Raw genomic sequence first — 13,706 nt, 5'->3', positions numbered from 1 at the left:
TGGATTTGAACATTGCATTAACCATTTGATTCAATTATTCAGTTAAAAAATCAAAATCAGAGACAGACATTTCACTAGGAGTAGGTGCATTTTCTGAAGATTTTTTGTTGGAATTATCTGTTAATGAAGAGATGGAATAGGAGTTTCATGCGGTAGCAAGGGGTTTTCCATATGATTCAAAACAATTTGAACAATTGGTCGGCGTTAAGTCAGAGGGGACCAAGTACAAAACTTGGGAAAATTGGATTATTGTCTCATTAGATGCGAAATTACCTTACCTCCGTTACACTTTGATCAGATTTGATGGATGCTGTAAACTGCGAGAGATATGTAATAAATTTACTTTTGATGATCAATAAAATCGATAAAAGTGTGCAGTCAGAGTGGACCAAGTGCTTATTACTATAGCAGCGAAAATGTTCAGCACTCTGAGGAATGTGAGGAAATGAAAAACTTTTCCAGAGGTTTGTCAGATTTTTCGACATCGAAAGATTTTTCTGCTTATCTTTTGAATGTTACTTGATTCGATTCATTTTATTTTGATTTTTGACCATTTACCATATTCGGATGGGTGGTAAGAAATTGCAATAATTTCTGTGCAGACAGAGCGGACCAAGTGTTGAAAAGCAATAAACTAATTGATTGTTGCATTTTTTGAGTCAATTTTAGAGTCCGAAAGAAGTTTATGGTAGTTCTATGGTGTATGTATGGCGTGTCCTAGGACCCGCTTATTGGACCAGCATATTTTGGTCGGTACTCAAGATTTTCACTTGGTCCACTCTGACTGAACGCATATTTGAATATTTCTGGTCTTCCATGCCCTGAATCTGCGAAACCTTAATTTTGAAGCTATCGTAATGCCACTGATTTCGGTATTGACTATATGGATCATTGAAGAATTTACGATACTGGTGTGATAATCTGTTTCTTTTAGAGATATGCGCCAAATTTGACCATGCAAGCATTAAATGATTGTTATTTTCCAATAAATTGTTCAGCCAGAGTGGACCAAGTACACATATGCCATCAAAAAAATCGTTCTATTAAAGGTTTGGATAATGATTTTTCATGATTATCACTTCACATTATATTGTTTGAAAGTAACACAAAGAGGTGCAGGAATATTGAACCAAAATTTAAACGAGTTCAAAAATTACAGAGCGTTAGACTTTAAACCCATTTTTCTCAAAATATCAAAAATGTCATTTGGTTCACTCTGACTTAACGCCGACCAATTATGCTTTGGAAGACAATTTTAAGGTGAGGAGTTTTAACTGCCTGCTACAATATCGGCATACGAATCTGCTTGGGTAGATCCATTCGAAATTAAAAGATTCGAACGTCTTTCCGATGGAAGAAAATTAGCTTGTGAATGAGCATTATTATAATCCACCTGATGGATAATGATTCTTAATCAAGTGATCGTTAACTGAAACATGTGCATTGTTCGAGACTCTACCAGGGAATGCGACAATGTTTTGTTCCATGACCACACTTTTGGTACCGACGGCATTGAGTGGGGTTCTGGAAATTTCCTCTAGGTTTCTGGAATTGGTCTCATGTCACACAGACATCGAACATCAGTCTTGCTTTTTCTGAAGTTGTTATATTATTTGTTCATTTTTGTTAAATTGAAGTAAATTATATTCTTGAGAAAACCCCTTCCAAAGAGTGCCACATTGGGTTCTCTTCTTCATAATAATTACTTGGACTGGGGAAAATCCAAGTAAATCCTATTTTCCATTTTTAATCTCTTCAGGTGACTCGAAGTGACCTTTCAAGACGACTTTGAACAAAAGTTCAGTTCAAAACGTCATAAAATAAGAAATACCTCTTTCGATCAAGATATTTGAAAGAAGTTCGCGGTTTTTAAGAGTTTCCGGCAAATCGCGACAGTCTCCTTTCTTTGCCATTTGGAAGAAAACCATGATTCCCTCTATGGAGTTCAAGATCTCCTGCCTAAATCCCTCAAATTCTGAACAACTGACTACGATAGACGGCACTCTTTGCTTTTTCACTTGAATCAAAGAGCTTGGGCTAGAGGCTACCGTTTTGTCTAAAATTCCGAACAGACTCATATTCCGAACACTAGGTTTTTGAATGGCGATTGGGTTGAAATGTTTCGCTGAAATATGTCACCAAATAACACGGAAATAGTAGTCAATTGAAATTCAATTTTAACCTCTCCAATGTATTTTTTTTACCGCGAGAGTAGTGATGATTCGCTTGTTTGAGACCAGTAGAACAAGCTGAGACATATTTATTTGCGAATTTATTCATTTGAATGCGATTTATTCGTGCTGTTCGGAATTTGAATCAAGGTGTTCGGAACATGAGACAGAATAAACACAGTGTTCGGCATTTGAATCAAAATGTTGTTCCATACTTTCACGTAAAAACAATACTAAAACTAATTAAATGAACATTATTTTTGGTACACCCAACAGCTAACAGTTAGACTTTGCGAAGAAATTAAAATTTACACAAATATCAGCCAATTTGGGTTATAGAGTCTGGCAACACTGAATCGACTAGAACGGCATCCTATTAGGGCTCGGAATAAATTACAAAAAGTGAAGTGAAATCGAAAAATTCTGAAGCTACGACATCGATGAAGCAGGAATCCTAACATAGATAAATCTGCTGAAACGTTATACAATCTGGTTTTTCGACGATTACGTTCTAAAACACGAATCAGTTTATCCCATAATTATCGCTTTAAGTGATTCATGGTGGTCTTTGCACATTTTTGTCTTTATTCTTAACACAACACACACAAGCGTGATCGTGAAATATTTCGTCAATCTGTCTATCACATTCTGTCAGAGTTTGCGGTTGGTAGCGATAAACCAGTCAGTCTGTTATCACCATCGTAAAATATAAACAATGTCTGACGATACCATCGTCTGTGTTACGTGCAAGAAGGAAGAAAAAGACCCTAAAAAGGTCATAGAGTGTGCACAGTGCCACAAATGCGAGCATTTCAAATGCCGAAACACATTTGGAAATGCAATACGAAAGCTTAAAGGAAAGGACTTCTTTTGTACCCTAGAATGCCAGGAGTTCTTCCAAAGGGCTTCAGGGAATTCTTCGACTGACCCGGATATACTCAAGGAGCTGCATACTGTTCTTATGGAGGTCAGAGCAACCCGCTCGGAGGTGCAGGACATGAAGAGCACGATTTGCGAAATGGAGAAATTTCAGAATTTCCTCTCCAGCAAGCTCGACACTCTTCTGAACGAGGTCAAGGCACTTAAAGTGGAACATGCAGCAATGAAGGCAGAAGCTGATCAAATACGGAAAAAACATCATCAATTAAGCTACACGGTGGATGAACTGGAGATGGATGTGGAACAGTTGAGCAGGATGACCTTGTCGCGAAATATGAAAGTCCTTGGAATACCCCCAAGAAAGGATGAAAACGTCAAGGAAATCATCGGAAAAGTGTCGTTCGCGATCGGCTATGAAATCCCGGATGGAGCAATACTGGAGGCCAAACGTCTGACATCGAATGGAGAAAAACTACGGAACCCGCACCGATAAAAGTAGTGTTTGTGAGTGAGCAGTACAAAGAGGAGTTATTTTCCAAAAAGCGTTCCTTTGGTCCGCTGCTGTCTGCTGCTGTTGATCTACCGTTGCCTGATGGTTCACGTAAAATCGTTTTACGCGACGAACTCACACCACGTGGAATGGAACTCTACAAACAAGTACGTGAGATACACGACTGTTTAAACTACAAGTTTGTGTGGCCCGGCAGAAACGGTGTAATATTGGCAAAAAAATCCGAAAACTCAAAAACAGAGTTCATTCGCTCTCGCTCAGACGTTGCGGGATTACAGCGGACTGGTGCGAAACGCAATTTGGATACATCCACGACCAACTCATCTACACAGTCATCGCCTGTGTCGGAACCGGCGGCGAAGCGACGTTAAGCAGGCCCACTGCGGACACACTATGAAGATTTATTTCAATGTTTTCAAATTATTTTTATGATTGTTCTGAATCGTGGTTGAAAAATAAATACTGTGCAGTATCAAATACGTCTTTGAAAATCATTCAGTTAAACATCAGAGGGATGAATGAATTGTCCAAGTTTGACAATGTAAGAGAATTGTTAGATCGTTATGGGGAACGGGTGGATATAATCGTTCTTGGCGAAATATGGTTGAAAGATGACAAGGCTGTATTATACTCGATAAAGGGTTATAAAGGCTATTTTTCATGCAGAGATAGTTCGCATGGGGGATTGGCGTTATTTGTTCGACAAGATATGCACTATGATCTTTGTTCGAACAGAAATGTGGATGGCTTTCATCACATCCATCTGCAACTTCAAACCAAGGGAAGACATCTTCAAATACACGCAGTATACAGACCACCAAGTTTTGATGCAAGGCGCTTCTTCTCGGAAATAGAAACTATGTTATCGTCAGGTAGTAGTAATCATGACCGTTTGATACTTGGTGATATGAACGTTCCTGTAAACATTGTCACAAATAACATTGCGTTAGAATACATCCGGCTTTTGGAATCATACCATGCATTTTTGACGAACACCATGGTTACCAGAAAGGCAAGTGGCAACATTCTGGACCATGTTGTATGTTCAGGCCAGATTGTAGATAACATAATAAACGAGACAGTTTACAATGATTTGAGCGATCATTGCTTCATTGTAACAAACGTAGAACTCCGGCATGAAGTCAGTAAACAAATTTTCACGAAAAATGTTATAGACCACGCACGTTTGAATGAGTTGTTTGCTCAAAACAGTACACAAATTCCGCCCGACTGTGATGCAAACGGTAAACTAGAGCACGTGATTAGAACATATAATTCTCTGTTAACTCAATGCACTAAGAAGGTGACTTTGAAGGCCACTGTCCTTGGATGACTTACGATCTGATAAAACTGATTCGTATAAAAGAAAATGCGTTAGGCAGATATCACCGTAACCCTGATGATGTTGCAATAAAAGAAACGCTTCAGCATGCATCGAAACTAGTTCAGCGGAAGAAAGCTCAATGTAAAAGTGACTACTACTACAAGCAACTGGAACGTGCTGACGCCAGGACTGCGTGGAGATTCGTCAAATCAAATTTAGGAAAGCAGCCAAATATCAACAAAATATCTGCGATATCTGTGAACGATCGATTAGTTTCCGATAACAGCCACATCTGCAGTGCTTTCAACGATTTTTTCTGTAGCGTAGGATCCTCCTTGGCAGCCAAAATCAATAGTGATCGAAACATCAGCAAGTTTGGTACACTCGTTCCCCAAAGAAATTCTCTATACATAAATCCCACGACGATCAGTGAAATTACAATCATGATTCATAACTTGGACTCAAAAAAATCAGCTGGCCCTGACAATATACCAGCCAACTTTATCAAAACCCACCATTCGTTCTTCGCTCGTTTGCTAACGGATGTGTTTAACGAAATAATATCTACTGGTCAGTATCCTGATTGTCTTAAAATTGCTCGGGTGGTGCCCATATTCAAATCAGGCAATAACAAAGATCTTAACAACTATCGCCCAGTATCTTGTTTATCCATAATGGATAAAATATTGGAGAAACTGCTGGGTACAAGGATCATCAGCTTTGCACAACGCTTCAATCTAATCTTCGATCATCAATATGGTTTCCGGAGTGGATCCAGCACACTTACAGCCTGTAGTGATCTCGTTGATAACATTTACGATTCACTCGATCGCAGACGACTCTCTGCCGCGCTTTTTATTGATCTTAAAAAAGCATTTGATACAATCGATCATCACTTACTAATTGAAAAATTAGAAATTATGGGATTCAGAGGAGTTACAAAATCATTATTGAGCAGCTACCTAACAAATCGTCGTCAGTTTGTCGCTATAGCAGGATATAAAAGTCCTCCTGGATTAATGAAAACGGGGGTGCCACAGGGTAGCAATTTAGGCCCCATTCTTTTCTTGCTATTTATCAATGATCTTTCTAAACTTCCACTGAATGGTAAACTGAGGCTTTTGCCGATGATACGTCTTTGCTGTATGAAGCCAACTCCATCGAGAATCTGCAAAGGCAGATCAAGGAAGACATCATTCTACTGCAAGATTTTTTTCAGCGCAAATCTGCTGTCTCTGAACCTCAGCAAAACCAAGTATATGATCTTTCACTCTCCTCGTAAACGGCTTCCAGCTCGCAATATCTTGGAAGTTCGGGGATGTGTGATAGAAGAAGTAGCAGAATATTAGTTTCTTGGTCTTTTGTTGGATAGTACAATGAAATGGAATGCCCATGTAAACATGCTGAAAAACAAACTAAGCTCTATTTGTGGAATATTCCGAAGAATCGCCGAGTGTATCCCAAAAAAATGGTTGATGAAATTGTATCACGCATTGTTCCACTCCAGACTGCAATATCTGGTGACCTGCTGGGGGTCGGCCAGCAAATCTACTTTGAAAGAGGTTCAAGTACTTCAAAATCGATGCTTGAAAATAATACACGGATTTCCAGTACTGTACCCGACTATCGCACTCTACACACGGAACACGGACTCGATTCTTCCAGTGAAAGCTCTTCAATCGTTCCAAATGTTGTTGCATGTACGGAAAATTCTCAGCGACCCCTCAACGCATCATAACACGCATCTCAGGAGAATTGCTCGTAACAGAGAGTCAAGATACGAAGGAAACTTATCATTGGGAAGACCGTATACAGAATTCGGCCGTAGAAGATTTGAATATGCAGGAAGCAAACTGTTCAACGAACTACCAACCGTTTGTAAAACTTCAGCAACTCTCAATAAGTTCAAATTTTCATTGAGAAATCATTTGAAAGAAAACGTTAATTCTTACCTCCGTTAATGCCGCCTCCACCCTCCTTCCCTTATATGTGTTTATAGATAAGTATTCACCTGCCATAATGTTTCTTATATCTCCGCCAGCCACCGCCAGCCTCGGCACCAACCGCCATTGCCCTCCATCAGCAACCGCCCACATCAGCCCAACTCCACCATCGCCAACATTTAATGTCTTGCCAAGAAAATCAGAAATTTGTAAACCTAGGTTAACATTAACCATCAAATTTCACTTCCTCAAAAGAGCGACTATGCTCACTGGAAAGTGTATCATATTGTATGAAAAATGAAAATGTGAACTATATAAACGAATTTATGCCAATCAGATGCATTTGAAGTCACTGTTGTCCTTAAGTGTTCGGAATATGAGTCAAAACGGTACTTCGATTTGATGTTCGGAAAATTTATCTAAAGTATCGAACTGATTGCTCATTCCGATGTAATTATCAACATTAACTACTTTAGAGCACGCATTCCGCAGAAACGTCCTTTCTTCTATTTTCGCCTCGTTTAGTGACACGCACTTTTTGGAAGTTGGAATGGTATGTTCACCATTTCTTTTTTCTTTTAAACCGATGAATATGAAGTTCTTTATTTTATTACCTCCATCATGAGATTCTACTGTTTTATTCGAATAGTAGGATATGCCGGGTGAACTAAGATAAAATCATTTCTTGAGGAATTTCGGATACAATAAGCGCTTCAACCGCACCGCGTAAGATTTTTCATAGTTTCTTTATTCAGAGAAAAATCGCGTTCCTCCTCTGATCCGAGTCTACATATTAACAAAGAAAAACAAAATAACTATCAATAAAAATAATATAAAATCCTTTTTCTCTGCATGATGCTGATGCTTCTCTTGCCACGTGGAATCCACACTCCATCGTGTCGTCGTTCGGTGATCGTGTGATGAATTTAAAAATTTACAACATTTCTTAACAATGAAATTTTTGTTATCTCTTTCGTATAGTTTCTCACTTGTTTGCGTTTGCTTATTCTGATATAACTTATGGTCGCATTATCACTGATTTTTTTCTCGTTGGAACAACAATTGGTTATGACGACGAATCCTTACCAAAGCGAAGTAAAAAGAAAAGCTCAATATAAACAATATCTCGTGATGAATGGAGTGAAGGGTGAGCGATATGCGCATGCGTTTCTATTCACAATTTGAATGTTAAATATTCGGATTCCCGGTGGAAGTCCGGTGACGATTTGCTATTTTGACCTTTCAGCTTAGTACGGAAGGGGTTCGCAAAGCAGGAATAGATGTCTATTTACAAAAGATTTGGAGAGGGGAGGGGTGGGGGAGATGGGGGTGAAACACAAACACGCGAATCCATTTCGGGAGAAGAGAAAATTTCCACAGTGAGTTTTCGCCAGGAAAACGATAGATGGAAACTGCAAGCCAATAACAACGAGTCGCGCCAAAAAGTGCGAACCTAATGCAAAGTGGTTTGTGTCTTGAGGATTGGTTGGATGTTTGGTTCAGTGGGATGATAATGAAAGGGATGGAAAGGTTTCACGAGTAATACTGCGCTGGGATTAGATTTCACACTCAAACTCGGAAATCCTTCGGTTGAAGTAGACCATTCCCTGTTCCAGATCTTCACTGAAACCGCTGACGTCCAGATATTCCGACGTGTTGGAGGTGTCCGTTTCCTCCAGCTGCCACTGGCACAATGTCCTCGCAAGACAGTTCCGAGCCTCGGAGAAGGATGGCCTCTGTCGGGGATCCTTCCTCCAGGTTCGATGCATCAGGTCGTACAACTCCGGACGGCAGTCCGGTGGAATCTCCGGTCGAGCACCGTTCGGAACACTTCGCACCACTTCCCGACCGGACAGAGTTGGATACGGTGTGCAACCTAAAACGGGGGAATGTGGTTAGGATCAGATGGTCGAGAAGTCTTGCATTACTTACCTAAAGTAGAGATCTCCCAAAGGACAATACCAAACGCCCAAACGTCCGTCTCGCGGGAGAAGATGTGATATTGCAGCGCTTCCGGTGCCATCCATCGGATCGGCAACGCTGGACGGCTCTTGGTGTCGTGACCTCGATGATTGCCGTGCCTTCCCAGACCCTCATGGTGTCCATGGCTGTGGTGCCTTCCAATGCCGAACGATCGAGCACTCAGATCGAACTTAAACCTCGACTCGCTGTGATGCGATCGCGGCACCCGGATGTGCGCCTGCGACGACTTGATCTTCTCCAGATCGATCGACATACCAAAGTCGCAGATCTTACAGATCCCGTTGTGATCCAGTAGAACGTTACGCGCCGCCAAATCCCGGTGGACAATCTGAAATTACAAATACAGTTTAACATCTTTCCTGAGTCGGCTATTTCTAAACCTCCGATCAAACCTTCTTATCGGCAATGTACTCCATTCCTCGGGCAATATCGTGTGCGAATCCGGTTAGCCTTCTTGGCGAAAGTGGCATGATCGGCGTTCGATTGCCGTGGATTGTTGGTGCCAACCCGTTGACTGCACCTCGTGCCGCTCTAAGCAACGATAGCAACCGTCCTCTCATGGCGTACTCCATGATCAGCAGTTGCGGTTCTAGAAACACAAACAATATAAGAGATTTCAAAGAATTCATTGAAGAAAAATGAACAAACCTTGCTCCAAACAAGCCCCCAGCAGTGTTACCACATTCGGATGTGATCCCAGCTTTCGCATGATGTCCGCTTCCGCTTTCAAGTCCCCATGTCCGTTATCGCTGCGTTCCGTCTTGACCGCAACGATCCTCGTTGAACCGAAGTGCCCCGCCAGATCGTCGGCCTCCGCCTTCCAAACCTGTCCGAAGTTACCCTCCCCGAGCAGGCTCTTGAACCTCAAGTTCTTCCGGTTGAAGTCCCGATCGGTGATGATCGACTCATCCGCCACGCTGGACGTATCGGACTGTTCCAACCGCACCACTGGACTGATCGGTGGCTGCCCGTCGGGAATGTACCGTTCCAGATCGTGCGAGACCTTGTTCTCCCGCTTGCAAACCGCCGCCTTGATCACGTACAGAATGATAATCACGATCGGGAGCATCCCCAGCCCGGCCAGGATGAAAGTCGCCGTGTTCATCTTGCGCATCTCGATCACCACGTCGCTGTTGTGCTGCAGCAGGACCCCTTCAAAGGCGATCGCGGGTTTCTTCGTTGGGATGTGGGATGCGATGGAGGGTGATGGTGACGTGGCGGCGAAATCCATGATCGTTGGAGGCCGGGAGGGAAGTGGGTTCTTGGTCAACTTGGGGAACACGTGCGACAGGATCGGGTTGAAATCGGTCGAGTTGGAGTCGTCTTCGTCGGTGTCCGAGTAGACTTCGACGTCCTGGTCTACTTCGGTGATCGGCGGGTCGGTGGAGATCTCCGGAGGAGTTGGACGGGTGGAAGTGGTTGTGGGTTGGGGTGTGGTGGAAGTGGTTGTGGTGGTGGATGTTGTAGTTGTAGGTTGCGTAGTGGTGGTTGTAATGGTGGACGTAGTTGGTTCGGTGGATGGAGTTGTCGACAGCTCGGGTGTGGACGTCGTCGTACTTGTCGTAGATAGCGTCACGGTCACTGGAATGTACTGTTCAGTTCGGGTTTCGATATCGAAACCGATTGGAGATGCGCGTTTGGCAGGCATCGGCATCTCCGTAGTTGTACTGGTTGTGGTTCTTGTCGACAAATTCTGGAAAATGTGGTTGATATCCGGGATGGATACCAAATTCCTGGGAGTTTCGTAATCATCTACGATCGACTGAGTCGTTTCAGGGACCGGTTCTGATTTTTCGGTGGTAGTCGGATCTGGAACAGGCTCAGCCACTGCTTGATAGTTGTTTACGTGGTATAGATCTTCCGGAGTGGCGTCGTCTGGATAGTTGATGATCAGTTTGGAGATCTCTGCTAATCCAGTAGGACTGAATAGCCCCGGCAGCTCTTCCTCCGGTTTGTGATTCGGAGGAAGCGTCGAAGTCGTTTTGCTGGGTTCCACTGTTGTACTGCTTTCAGTCGAGCTCAATACGATTCGCTCACTCCTGCTTGACGTAGTGAAGTTAGCACTTCTGGAGAACACTTGCTTCGGGTCGACTGGACCTTCCGAAAGATTGCTCAACGCTATCATTGAGTTTGTCAATGAATCCGGATGCACTGGATTCTCGGTTGGAGCTGCCGTCGTAGACGTGGTAGGTGTTGGAGTTATTCCATAGATACCGTCCTTCGTCCTCCTTAGATAGTTGTTGAATGCAACGACATTCCTCGTCTGATACGCCAACCTAGTCTGCCAGAACTTATTCTTCTCGGTTGAAGGCTTTGGAGCCGAAACTTCCATTATCTCCAGTGAGTCTTCCTTCAACTTATTCAACCTGGTGCCTTTGGTAAGCACCACTTGATTTCTTGAATCCTCCGTAGTCTTCCTCGACGGCACCAGTTTCTGTCCAAAGTATTGATACGGCACCAGTTCACTATCGTCCAACGTACGCTCCGTGGACGTCGGGAACGCCTTCCTATCTCGATTCCGTTTCCCTCTGCCATCGTAATACAAACTCCTCCCCGTATAGGGCTTCGTCGACGTAAGCTTCGTACTTTCCTCAGTCTTGTTACTATGCTGCGCTACAAAGTTGTTGGTCTCCTTAGCCAACTTGACCTGCGGTCCCGTATGCTGCAGGGCGATCTTCCCGGTCCGCGGATTCACCACGTACATCCCGTGGATCGATTCATCCGTGTCCAGAAACTCGTCCACTCCAGCGATCCTCGACCCCGGTGGAATGATCAGGTTCGACTCCGGAGTGCTACTGTCCTCAACCAGGTTGACGGCCGGATTGCTGTGCCTGTGGAGCTTCAACGACGAAGGCGGATGGTACTCCTTCTGCCACCGGTCCCTGGATAGGGCCGTCCTCCGAGCTTGCAACACCGACATCAGCTTATTGTCCCGGTTGACATTGCGCCGTTTCGCCGGTGCCGCCGTAGTCGTGGAGCTGGCTTCTGCAATGCAAAATAGGAGATAAAAGAAATCAATTAGTTTGATTGATTTCAGCAAACAACATACAAGCGAGGAAATCATTTTTCATCCGTCACCTGTCCGATCGGTTTTCGTAACGGTTGTTCGCACGACAGCAGGGGCCAATAATCGATTTAATTGCTTCGGAGTGTTGAGGAGGGTCATTCAATGCCGGAATGTTCAAAGTCACCAGTCGTTGATCGCAGAGCGATCGTCATCGTCGTCATGTTGGAGTTGATGACCGACGGATGATTAGACACGATTCTCTATGCTCAATCAATGGTAGGTGAATGGGTTCTAGGTCCTTGCGTTGTTTGAGAGGAGATTATTGAACTTATTGGAGATGTATTGAGCGTAAGGTGTATGATTTATTCAAATGATTGCGCAAAAAAGCTACGCTTTTGGTTCGAGTCGATAATTCCATTGCAATTTACACGAGAAGGTGCTAATCATAGATATTGGCTTTGACGGAAATGAGTACCAACATGCTGACTAGATACAATCAAAATTCTTACCGAGGTTTAAATTTTTAGATCATGTATCTAATTCTAAATACAGAAAACAGATATTGGCATACCTCCAAGTCAATTATTAGCAAGGCGATTGTCAGCTTACCGAACAACATTGTCAAACATACCATCCTTGACGATAATCAGGATCTTGAAATATGACTGTTTTTCATTTTTTTCCGTTACATTTTTCATTTCATTTTCCATTTCATTGACTGAAAACGGACTGGCAATGGACCGAAAATGATTTGAAAATGGAATCAAAAATGGGATAGAACTGGAATGGAACCGGAGTGGAAAAAATAATAAAATGTAAAATATAAAATGGAATAAAACTGTAATTATAGTTCAATTACAACAAGCGTTCGATTTTGGCACGGTTCGATTCTGGTAACATGATTTATTTTGGCATGTTTCCAAAACCAAACGGGCATTGTAGTTCGAAAATAAATTACAAGTAGACTGAAATTGAACATAAATAATTCAAACAATAGTGGATTGAAAAAACAGAAGGTCGAACGGACTCATCAGGACTCCTAACGCTTCTCGTTTTGTGGGATGATCCGTATCGATTGGTAATGTAGTTGAAAAGGTGAAAACGTCTTCTTCCGGTTAGCAGAACATCCCGAGCACACTTTCTGCCAAGCTGTCCCTGTCCAACTGTAGATTCTTTCCAGCAATCGCATTACTCTCCCCAACCCGAGCGAGCACCTCCTTCGAGTTTGACAGCGAATTGCACAAGTGGAATCCTCTGAGAGTGGACATGTCGGACATCAGACGCTATCTTCACCGCTTCGTCGACACTGCCAGCGCTGTCGAGATAATCGAGATTGCTTCCACTCCGCGTCCGGGATTTGCTATGGGTCTTCACGCCATAACTATCGTTGGGCGTGCCGGTCCTCCGGCCGAATCTGAATCTGATGAAACATCTCCTTCAGATCTGCACATAGTGCGATATGCTTCTCCCGAATCCGAACAGTACATCAAGCAAAGTATTCAGGAGATCCGGACCCTTCAACAGCATCGTGTTCATGGAGATGCCGTCCACTTTAGCCACCGCGTCCCAAAACATTCGTATTGTCGATGGCTTTTTAGGATTGATGGCAACTGCCAATGGAAGATACCATGTCCGCATCGGATCTGCTTCAGTGAGCTCCTCCTGCGTCGCTTTGTGGATGTAGCCTTTCGCTTGGTATTCGGACCATTGCCTGACTACACTTTCACCAATCACCGGTTCCTTCCGGATGCGCCGCTCCAAGTATTGCAAACGTCGAGCCGCCATCGGATAAAGGTCTGGGAACTCAAAACGGTTGTACCGCTAAAGAAGTCTGGTCTTGAACCGCTGGCCGACGCGCGTGGTAGTGCTTTGCAGAATATTTTTCGCT

General features: G+C 43.2%; 1 protein-coding gene across 4 annotated transcripts in view; it reads right to left on the bottom strand.

Annotated features, from left to right (window-relative positions):
* Positions 1-7,555: 7,555 nt before the first annotated feature.
* LOC23687720 (mucin-5AC) overlaps positions 7,556-13,706 on the bottom strand; it is a 418,483-nt gene continuing 412,332 nt past the window's right edge. For all 4 annotated transcript variants that reach the window (XM_021840758.1, XM_021840761.1, XM_021840762.1 and 1 more), the window contains exons 4-7: positions 9,460-11,796; positions 9,204-9,400; positions 8,761-9,139; positions 7,556-8,704 (exon numbers count right to left, since the gene is read on the bottom strand). In XM_021840758.1, coding sequence (XP_021696450.1) covers positions 8,385-8,704; positions 8,761-9,139; positions 9,204-9,400; positions 9,460-11,796 — 3,233 coding nt within the window. In that variant the 3' untranslated portion in view covers positions 7,556-8,384. The remainder of the gene's footprint in view (positions 8,705-8,760; positions 9,140-9,203; positions 9,401-9,459; positions 11,797-13,706) is intronic.

This window comes from Aedes aegypti, chromosome 2 (genome assembly GCF_002204515.2).
Source record: "Aedes aegypti strain LVP_AGWG chromosome 2, AaegL5.0 Primary Assembly, whole genome shotgun sequence".
NCBI classification, from domain to species: domain Eukaryota; kingdom Metazoa; phylum Arthropoda; class Insecta; order Diptera; family Culicidae; genus Aedes; species Aedes aegypti.
Note: the sequence above shows the minus strand (reverse complement) of the source record. Positions and strands in the feature narration are given on the sequence as shown.